Source organism: Chelon labrosus (assembly GCF_963514085.1).
Source record: "Chelon labrosus genome assembly, chromosome: 10".
Classification (NCBI taxonomy): domain Eukaryota; kingdom Metazoa; phylum Chordata; class Actinopteri; order Mugiliformes; family Mugilidae; genus Chelon; species Chelon labrosus.
In genome coordinates, this window is record NC_140360.1 from 16,137,537 (window position 1) to 16,148,342 (window position 10,806).

General features: G+C 42.1%; 1 protein-coding gene across 1 annotated transcript; it reads right to left on the reverse strand.

Moving 5' to 3' along the window:
• Positions 1-8,235: 8,235 nt before the first annotated feature.
• Positions 8,236-9,618, reverse strand: LOC311494050 (amphoterin-induced protein 3; the record flags this gene model as incomplete). The annotated part of the gene is made up of 1 exon (XM_084552893.1): positions 8,236-9,618. The coding sequence occupies one exon, from the start codon at positions 9,616-9,618 to the stop codon at positions 8,236-8,238; it is 1,383 nt and encodes a 460-aa protein (XP_084409019.1).
• Between the last annotated feature and the right edge of the window lie 1,188 nt (positions 9,619-10,806).

Consider the following 10,806-nt stretch of genomic DNA (forward strand, 5'->3'; position numbering starts at 1 on the left):
GCTGTCTTACTGTTCTTTCAATTAAACATATTGCTCAGCGACCTACTGTTCTCATTTGGAAGAGGATTTATGACGATGGATCAGTCGACTCCAAATAGAAATAGACAAAAAATAAATGAAAAACACAAGTACAGAGACAAATGAAGAAAGAGAGCATTGGTTCATGTATTATACACTAATCTGCCACAACATTAATACCACTGACAGGTGAAGTACATAGCACCATCTTTTGACAACACAGTGTTCTGGGAAACTTTTAGACCTGCCAGTCATGTAGATGTTACTTAGACATGTACCACCCACCTAGACCAGACCAGGCACCTCCACTCCATAGCAATGACACTCCTTGATGGCAGCAGCCATCCCCAGCAGGATGCAGCCTGACACAGGCACACACACAAAAACAGTTTAGGAACAACTCAAAAAGATATGAAAACAGCACAAGGTGTTGACCTGGCCTCCAAATTCAATAGATCCCAAACTGATCAAATATCTGTGGGATGCACAGGAACAAACCTGATCCAGAGCACTTCCCCTCAACCCAAAGACCTCCACTAACAACATTCTGTTGCCAGACACCACAGGACACCCTCAGAAGACCCATGTCCGTTCTCTAATGAGTCACAACTGTTTTGGAGACCTACACAATATTAGGAAGGTGGTAATAACGTTATTTAAATACTGGGGTAAACACTATTTTCTGACCATGACGGCGGGCACCGTGCACTGCACCAGAGATCAGTTAAATCTATATTCTCCAGCAGTGTGAGCTGTGTGCAGAAAGCCATTTGGAGGAAACGCAGCACTTAAACCCGTCTGAGGCTGCGTGCTGAGTGAGTGCCAGTGGCTCTTCAACTCCACCGCCATTGAAAGAATCATTAGACGGGTTGATGTCCTCTCTGTGTGAGTTTATCGTATCCTTCCATTAACGCAGTGGAGCAGCTGCTGCGGACAAACACCAGAGGGCGCCGTTTCCCCTTGATTTGGAAAATAGGTTAACAGCCTCTTTCTACTCTGCCTTAGCTTCTCCATGGTAACTTTGGAAACTGTGGAAAAAAAATAAGCACCCTGCAAGATGTTTTTATTTATTTATTTATTTACAAAGCACCCTACTCAACACACTCTGCACGGTTATTTATACCTTGAACACCCATCACAAATGAAACCTTGAGCCACTGAGCCGAAGATTGCGGTTGAGTACATTAGGGTTAAGATATAAATAACTCATCTCTACAGATTTTAAAGGTACGTAAATGTAATTAGTTATGAAGAATATGCCACGAATGAGACAAAAGTACGGTCTTTGATTAATTTAAGGTGTGTATTATATTGTCTTGTGTATTTTGCAAATACTGTATATAATAAAATATATATTTTTTTTAATTAATAACTGAATTAATGAAAGAAACAGATTCGCCGTTAACGTAAATTGTTATTTTTTTTTAATTTATTTTATTTTTTTTTTAACTCGCGTGAGGAGCGGAAATGGCCCGTAACCAAACATCACCTTAGGCTAAAATGTTAGCATACAGTTAGCTACTTTTCCACAAATGAGGAAAAATGACATGGATACAAATATATTCACGTATATCTACGGTTAAAGTAAGTCCAATACGCACTTTTTCTCTGACTCTGTGAAATATGTGGTTATATAGAGGCTACATATTCCACTTTATTCAACAGCTAGCTTATAGTTGCTAACTATAGGTGTCTCCCCCCGGTGTTCCTCGGGCAGTAGGTCATGTTGGTGTCTTAGAGCTATTTCGCCTGAGAGTTGTGAGAGTGATGGTGTTAAAATGAAGATGCTAAAATGCCCTATAGAGCTGAGGTTAACCACACAGTTCATCATGGTTATGTGTTTGTCATTAGGAGGACTAGTGGAGTGTAACTACATTCAATCAGGTAATGTATTTCCCCACTGAAATGAGCTACTTACCTGAAGCATTTTATTTTACTCCACTTTTATTTTTATGTGACTAAGTTACTCCACCACAATGATTTGACTATTACTCTTCGCAGGTTGGAGAATTTACATGAAACTTATCTCACGGAGGCTTGTGTTTGGCCTTTGACTCCTTACAAAGGTTGGCGTCGCCGCTTATCGACGCCGAGATGTTTTGAGAGACATTTACTCTAGAAACAATTATCCATGCAGCAAAGATGAGAAAGGAGTCCAAAAAATTAACATAAACCCATGTAGCAGAACATTACTACTCTATTAATCATCTCACAGCACATCAGATTCATTAGATAAAACTGAATATAAAGTAGTTTAAACAACACTTTGAACAGGTACAAAAGGAGAGTGCAATTCATGCATTGGTGCACCAATAGTAAATGTCTAATCATGTCATAAATAATATGTCAGACACAACAGGTGAATTGTATTTAAAGCATGCAAAATGCAGAGACAGTATGTCCAGTAATACTTTGTGTGATTAATGTTGTAATATATATGTGCAGCTAGTTTTAGATACTATGCATTACTGGTAAATAGTAAAGTACTGCATTATGCTTCAAAAGCTCCTCATGTAGATCAGCCACAAGTTTATAACCTCCTCTCTAATCCTCTGTACGTCCCTGTGCCACCAAAACAGCCCTGACTCGTTGAGGTATGGACACAGGACTTCGCTGGGAGTCAGTGGAAGTTAGCAACCAGGATATTGGCGGCCGTTCCTTTGGGACCCTCCATGGATCAGGATTGTTCTGGCTCATCCAGCGGACGCTCAGTTGGACAGGTGAGTCTGGAGGCCGGTTCCACGCCTTGAGCTCTTTATTAAGTTTCTTGAGCTGTTCACGAACACTTTTTGTGGTGTGGTAGGGCGCATCGGGCTGCAGGGGGAGGCCACTGCAGTTGGAAATTGCTGTCACTATGGGGCTTTTCAGCAACAATGTTAACTTGATATCCACATGAATGGCAAAATAATGCATCTTAAGGAGTCAATCAACGTTATTATCTTCACCTTACAGTTTAAGTTTGTGTGTATTTTGCTTGCAAAATCTTAACCAGAAAGGTAATATCTTAATATACTCTGAAAATAAGTAACTAAAATTTTTATGTAAGAATCAGCCCTGGTTAAATGTACATTCCACCACTGTTGGTACCTTTACTTTGTAATCAGATATGAATACCTCTGAGTGAGTGCAAGTTCCTTGTTTTGCACAGAATAGTTCATTCATTCATTTTCTGTAACCGCTTGTCCTCGGGAGGTCGCATATCCCAGCTGTCATTGGGCGACAGGCGGCTACACCCTCGACAGGGTGCCAGTCTATTGCAGGGACAGACAATCATTCACACTCATACCTAGGGCCAATTTAGAATCACCAATTAACCTAACGAGCATGTCTTTGGACGGTGGGATAAAGCCGGAGTACCCAGAGAGAACCCACGCAGACACAGGGAGAACTTGCAAACTCCACACAGAAAGGCCCCAGTCGGCCGACGGATTCACACCCGGAACCTTCTTGCTGTGAGGCATCAGTGCGAACCACCACACCACTGTGCCGCCCTGCACAGAATAATTCCAGTTTTAAAATAGAAACCAATTTTACAGGATTAGAGTATGCAGGGGGATAAATAACCAGGTCAAGAAGAACATGTTTGTTTTGCAACAAGTTCCCTCAAGAGTCTCCATGCAGAATGCAGCACTTTAGGCCAAAAAGAAACATAGATCTGACAGAATGTAAATAGTACAATTTCCTGTGTTTTTTTTTTTTTTTTTGCTTGAAGCCCAATGGGGCAGAAATAATGTAGCTAAAAGACATCTATTATGAAGCCCTTTCACTGAGAAATCTTAGTAGTGTGGCTGGATGCACAAAATCATGGAAGTGACGCAGGAAAAACATCTAATCCAGGCATTTTTACAAGGCTACATCAGCCACCTATATATATGTTAATACAGCTGAAATGCTGATGCCATGACTACAGCCATGCTGGTGGCTCGGCGAGGCTGCCCTTACATACACAGCAGAGCTTTGAGCTACATGCCAAAATACCCACTTGTTTACAATGACAAAGCTAACGCGCTGATGTAAAACTAAAATATTCGACGTGTTCACCACTTTAGCTGATTATTCTTTCATTTGCTAATTAGCGCTACACACAGAGAAGAGTTCTGGCTGAACGCCATCGGTTTTGCAGGAATTCGGTCACAAACAAACATTAAAAATGTATGTGATGGCGACAGAGGATAAATCAGGGGATCACCAAACAAAATCCCTCTTCAGGACGGCATGAATGTGTCACATTTCATGACAATTCATTCAGTAGCTGATGAGATATTTTACTCCGTATTAGAATATCATTGGAGCAGCAAGTAGGTTTCATCCTCTGAGATCTATTATCCAAGTAATAGTTACTGAGATAATAAAATTGGTGGACAGACCAACATAGCCATCCCCAGAGTCATGGCACTAATATGGTGAGGAAACCCGCATCATAAAGTACATTGCTGAGTGTGCTGACGCAATAACACATTGTAGACAGTGCACCAATATTGCCTCTGATAGTAAAGCTATTTTTTTAATAGAAATAATAAAGCCGGAGTTTCATCAGAGTTTGTGGTTGTCTTTTAGTGGACAAGTGTGACAGATAATAACAAGGGATCCACCAGTACAACATGATACAGTAAAGCAAACGGGAGAAATTACAAGAACAGAACACTGAGGAAGAATAAAAGACAAGATGTTGTAAAAAAGAAAGTGGTCCTGAGCCACAATAAAAAACTTAAAATACTTTGAGTCATTGTGCTTGTCAAATCCTATAATATCCAACTAAATTCCACTTACTGAAGCACATAAGAGCCCCAGAGAGACGGTGAGTCAGGAGGCTGCTACCAGTGTGCTGTATGGCTTGGATCCGAGTTTATCACTGCGCACACTCATTTGTTTATTTGCAGTGACATGTGACCTCTAGATTTGTTTAAGGAAGTATTCGAGTGCTACGTTCCCCACAGTGCTCTCACCGGGACCTGATTCCCGCTTTGCTCTGCTTTAAAAACAAAGAACATGGCCTGCGTTCATGTTGAGCACAGAGGCATGATGAACAGCCTGTTGTGTGGTGTTGCAGTCTGCATTAGTTTTGGTCTTTTTTTGGAAGCATCCGACCTACCTTCTAAAAAAAGATCTACAGTATAGCTGTAGAGCCCATACTGTTCTGAAATTAATACTTTGTGTCCTTCTCAAGCACTATATTCCAAGTTAAGTGTCCTGTTAGTGTAAAATAAGGGTTTTAGGTGACACCGGGTTTCCAGTGAGCTTGTGTATGTGGTTGTCACAGCATTTGAAAGATGCGTACGTGTCTGCCACAGCAGGATGCCTCCACTCTCGCCTGATGACTGTTTTGACAGTTCAGTAATAGCCTGTGTTGACTGTCAAGGCAGCCTTGCACTAGTGAAAGCAATTCAACTTGGTCTATTCAGAGTGAAACTCCTCTTTCACAGTAATTAGATTCTTGACTAAGATGATTTCGAATCCCTGGGAGCCCAGCCGAACTAGGAAAAACAATTAATCTGGAAAGGGAAGTGCATGCTTTAATTGAAGCCCGATGGAGTGTTTTGCTTTGGAGGAGGGCATCTTTTCAAGCATCAAGGGCTGCTTCCTTTACATCTGGGTAATTTGTTAGAGCGGCTGAGGATCGTTTGCAGAAAGCAGACACACTGAGCCACATAGTCTCGCACCTTCCTCTGTAGACTAGAAATTAGACTTTCATTTTGCAGTGTAATTAGGACAATATAACAGTGTGTAAATGTTAGCATTAATGAAACAGAAACTATTAAAACAAACCAGATTTTAAATTTGTCCTCATGTTTAAATTTAACTAGAACAGTTTGATAGAGGAAAATAATAATTTACTGTGCTTTTACACCCATATACATCCATATATATATATATATATATATATATATATATACATCCACATATATATATATATATATGTGGATGTATATATTTGCAAAATGCACTGTTGAGGCCTCTCATTATCGGTGAAGTACTTGCTGTCACTGGGTTAAAATAAAAAGCCGGATACCAAATGGCAGCAGGATGCTGACTTCACTCATCCTAACTCTGACATGCTGCCTACACTGATTCCATAAATCGGCAGCGATCTTACATAACCACGGTCACCTGTGGACCTTTTTTGTGAAATAGAAAGCCTCATGAAATGCGTGGATCATCAGTGGTCCTCAATGTTTGAACCTGTCTGATAATCATATCAGAAACAATAATTCCCAAACCAGCTGTGTGTGCGCTCTGTCAGAGAGTGGAACCAGATTAGATGGATTTAAAAACACTGAAATTGACAAAGCACCTGGTTTTTATCCTTGTGGTAATCTGCTAAAACCTAACCCCCTCCCAACCCGTCACACCATTTAATGTCCCTAGGTCTAGGCCTCTGAAAAACATGGTACGTTACATCACATGGGCACATGGCAGCATGTTGCGTAATCTTGGGATTTTAAATGTTGCTTACCTTTGCTTAACTTTGCTAAATATAACAGGTCAGTAATAGCGGGATTATATGTAGTGGTTCATTACAATACAGAGCCCTCGTAGTCCATCAGATTTTCACTTAATCCCTGAGAGTTTAATAGTCATGAAACTCATTGCTGTCGGATACCCAGCTTGCTGCAGTTTCATGCACGGTTGCCCATTTGATTTCAGTTTTCCGCCCCTTTTTCTGTGTGCAAATTTAAATTCAGGTCGCAAAACAATATTAGTCTTCTCTGGCTTTAAAGGAGTCAAGTTTTAATTAAGGATTTAGAAATAATCAAAGGCCCCTGCTCCAGCGACATGCTCTGCCTTTAGAGATGTGGAGTTACTGACGACTTCGCTCTGACATTATATGAGGGATTACATTTAATCCTATTCAATCTTGATGCAATCTTTAGTCCCACCAAATGTTTGCGTTAAGATTAAGCTCCAATCTTAAAACACTGTGGATGCGTGGACTTTAAGAAATTCATTTGTTTCTTTTGAGGCTACTGTCTGTCTCACCGGGCTTTAAATACGCTTCAACCTCGGCCACCCATATGCCGTCTTTGGTCTTTCGTGTCATCAACTTCATGTTCTCATCCCACACACTTATGTTCCTTCATGGCGCTGCATGCAGCTCCTTCTTCAGCATCTTTCATCTCTGTTGTTTCGGTGTGTAACTCTGTCATTTGAGGCATGTTAGTGCTGAAATACAAACAAAGCTATACAAAGTAAGGCCCTCTTTGGGGTTTGCGTCAAAGCTGCTTGAAGAATTTGTCACTTCAGTTCAGATTTAGTGGTTGTGTTTGTTCTGCAGTGTTCAAAGTGCTCCGCTGTGTTTGATCAAAGCGGTGCCGTCTTTGAAGAGCCGTCCAATTTCGGTGTGTTTTCGGTTTGTTGACACTCCCGATTTCTGTACTTTCACTGTTTGCCAGATAAGCAGAGCTCAGATTAATGCAACAGGTTTGTATGAGATATGTATATGTATGATTTATCACTGCGGGGATGCACCTCTGTTTTCTGCTAGATAAGATTTTTAAATGTTTGCTGAAAGCTATAGCTTGTGCACAGAAATAATACGAAAACAATCGCCTTCAAAGTGTATGTACATCAGCACAGTATATCGCTGATCTGTGAGGACTGATTAGGAAACTGACATATGAAGAAGGTGGAAAGAATTCAAAGGCGCTATGTCCTTATGGTATATTACAGGAGATATAGGCTATATACGTATTTAAACACCTCTTCATCCAATGCAATGCTTGAGTCTGTCGCTAGCACCTAAATTCAACGAAGGTACCATACAGTCCTTGCATACTTGCAGCGTTTTTGTGAGAACTTGATTCGGAGTTAAACACTTTGTCAGCCAGATTCATTCTCTGATCACACAAGAAATGTACCCACCCTCACCACTGGTGTACCTGAGTACACAGAAAAGTTATTAGGGTCCATAATGGCTCTGCCGTGATTTGGCAATGTCTGTACACTGAGGGCAATAAACCACAGTGAAAACTTTAATTTTCACTACTGGCCGTATGACAGAAGGGAGCAAGACTGGAACAGCAGATATTGCTTTTTTTCTTTTTGTTCAAGATGTCTTTCAACTGCAGACGGCTGTCAAGAAAGAAACATTAAGTTCTCTTTTTCTTTGACAGCGTTAACACCTAAATAACATCTTGCCGCTAGTTCCTGAGTAAGGGATCTTCCTTTGTCCAGAGGTCTTCTGTTTCCATTTGAAAAAAGAAAAGACTTTGTTCAGCATCAGCTTACAGGCTTCCATTCTGTCCCTCCTTCATTTGTCATTGGCTCAATGAATGCTACGTGCCTATCAGTGTGGATTTTAGACTGATCTCTCGTGGAGGGGCAGAAAACAGATGTTAGGGTGCTGGGGTCGTAGGTTGCGATGGGGATGACTGGAGGTTTTGGCTGTTTACAGCAGCTGCAGCGACATGGAGTCAGGTAAAGGTACATGAGGATGAGGACCATAGTCACTATACAGCCTACCAACGTTGTGTAGCCGGTGTTGAATGACTCGGCTGCAGGCAACAGCACCGTCACGTTTACCTCCCGAGTTGCGTTCAGTGCCTGTTTAATATCCACAGCTGTGCACACATACAGACCTGAGTCATTGACCCTGGCTTCCTGGATCTCCAAGGTACCATTAGCAAATAGGCTAATTAGTGTGTCATTTGTATTTGCCTGGGTGATGTACCCCTTGCTGGGAGAGGTCCATGTAAATGAGAGGTCTGTGCTGTTCAGAGATGTTTGGCAGTCTAGACGCACTGTTTCTCCCTCTGGAAGCAACACGCTGGAGAGGAGAACTGTCACGGGCTCCGAGACTGCTTCTTCTACAGTGCAGTTGCGGAAGAACCGGTTGTGTCGCAGAAACCGGATAGACGCTCGTGGGTCCCCAGAAATGGTGCAGGTATGCTCATCCGTAAAGTCCCTTATTGAGTCGTAACCCCTGAGGTCCCAGTGCCAAAACACACTGTACATGGAGCAGTCACAGATCAGAGAGTTGTTGTGTAGATACAGCCCCCGCTGAACCAGCCCGGGCAAAGCTTTCACATCCTCCCACGGCAGGCGGGACATTCGGTTAGACGAGAGGTCCAGCATGGTCAGGAATGGATGAGTGTGATCTTGGATGGAGAAGAATGGGAAGTGCGTGATCTGATTGAGGCTGAAGTAGACCTTTTTTAAACTGCTCAGACCTCTCATCGTGCCGGCCTCCACCTGTGTGATCTTATTATTGAAGAGAAGAAGCTCCTCCAGCCTCCACAGCCCTTGGAAGTAGTGCTGCTCCACCACATGGAGCTTGTTGGAGGACAGGTCAAGGTGCCTGAGGCTGGAGGCGTTGTGAAACACGCCATGACTCAAGATGCTGATCTGATTGTGGGCCATCCGGAGGTTTTCCAGTCTGGGCATCTTGTTGAAGCTGCCTGGACCCAGCCAGGACAGATGGTTGTGGCTGAGGTCGAGGGTAACAGAGAAGGAGGGCAGGAGCAGAGGTAGTTTGGTCAGACCACTGGCGCTACAGCTGGCTGTGTCAGATATACAGAGGCACACAGATGGGCAGGACTCCTCAGAGCGATGGAGGAGACATAGCAGCAGCAGGAAAGGGCCTGGATTTTTTCCACGGGTCATATTTCTGAAAGTCTTCAGGGTTTCTAATCCCTCAAACTCTCCCTGGTTAGATAAGAATCAAATGAGAAACAGCATGATACATTAGAAAGCTATTCTTTTTTTCGAGCTTTGAGCTATATAAGATGACTGCAAGGTTAATGCCATACAGGAACCCTCAGTATCTAGGGCAGGAGATTAAAAGTGGTTCACTGTAGTACCACATTTTTCACTTGGAAAAAAATCTTAGCTTTAAAATAAGAAAAAATGTGAGGCTATTCCATGTGGTAAGAAACAGTACACTGTTTTTGTGCGCTGTAATTATTCAAATGACAATTTTTCTTAATGATTAATATGTTGACTATTTAGTTTTATAAACTGATTAATCACTGCAGCATGACTCACATTTTTATTACTGCAAAAACTGAAAACTCAAAGCATTTAAAAAACAGGAATTAAAGACATTTTCTTTTCAAAAAGTAACATAGTCGAAATAGTCGCTGATTAATTTCCTCTTGACTAACAATTCCACTAATTGATTTGTTTTAAATGTCATGCACAGAGGGAAATACTTCACCTGAAAAAGATGTTTCTTCTCAGTTGCTACTGTACGATTTAAAGTTGAACATTGTCACAGCTACTGGCTTGTGAAGTCTCTATAAATTTGAAAGCAGAAAGGCAAAAAGTTCACACCACTTCCAGACAAGCGAGCAATTTGGCTCACTTAGTTAATCCCATTCGCTCCTCCAGAAAAAAAAATGAAATAAGAAAAAAAATCCAAACATCCGAACCACAAATCCAAAATAAACGGCTTTGCGACGGCACCAAACTCCAACTTCCCGGCGAATGTTCTCTTTCGAAGTTGTATCCCGTCAGTGAGTACCCGCAACATTGCTGCCTAATCCTTATCTTCTTCTTGGATCCTCCTCCCCGAGGCGCTCAAGGAATAATACTCCGCTCTCGCCTTTCTCCTCAGCCAAGTTTAAGGTCCCTCTTACCAGCTCTTGCTCCTCGTCCCACTAGAGAGTGTCGCTCAACAAACATCCTGCAGTGCTTTGCAGTGTATAACAAACAGCACGGAGCTCGCTTAATCTCCCACAATCCCCCCCTCCTCCTCCTTGGCTGTGTCATTTAGAGACAAGCCTTGTGTCTCCCTCTCTCATCATTAAGTAATGATTCTGGTGGCTGCCCTTCTCTCGCTCTCTCTGCCAC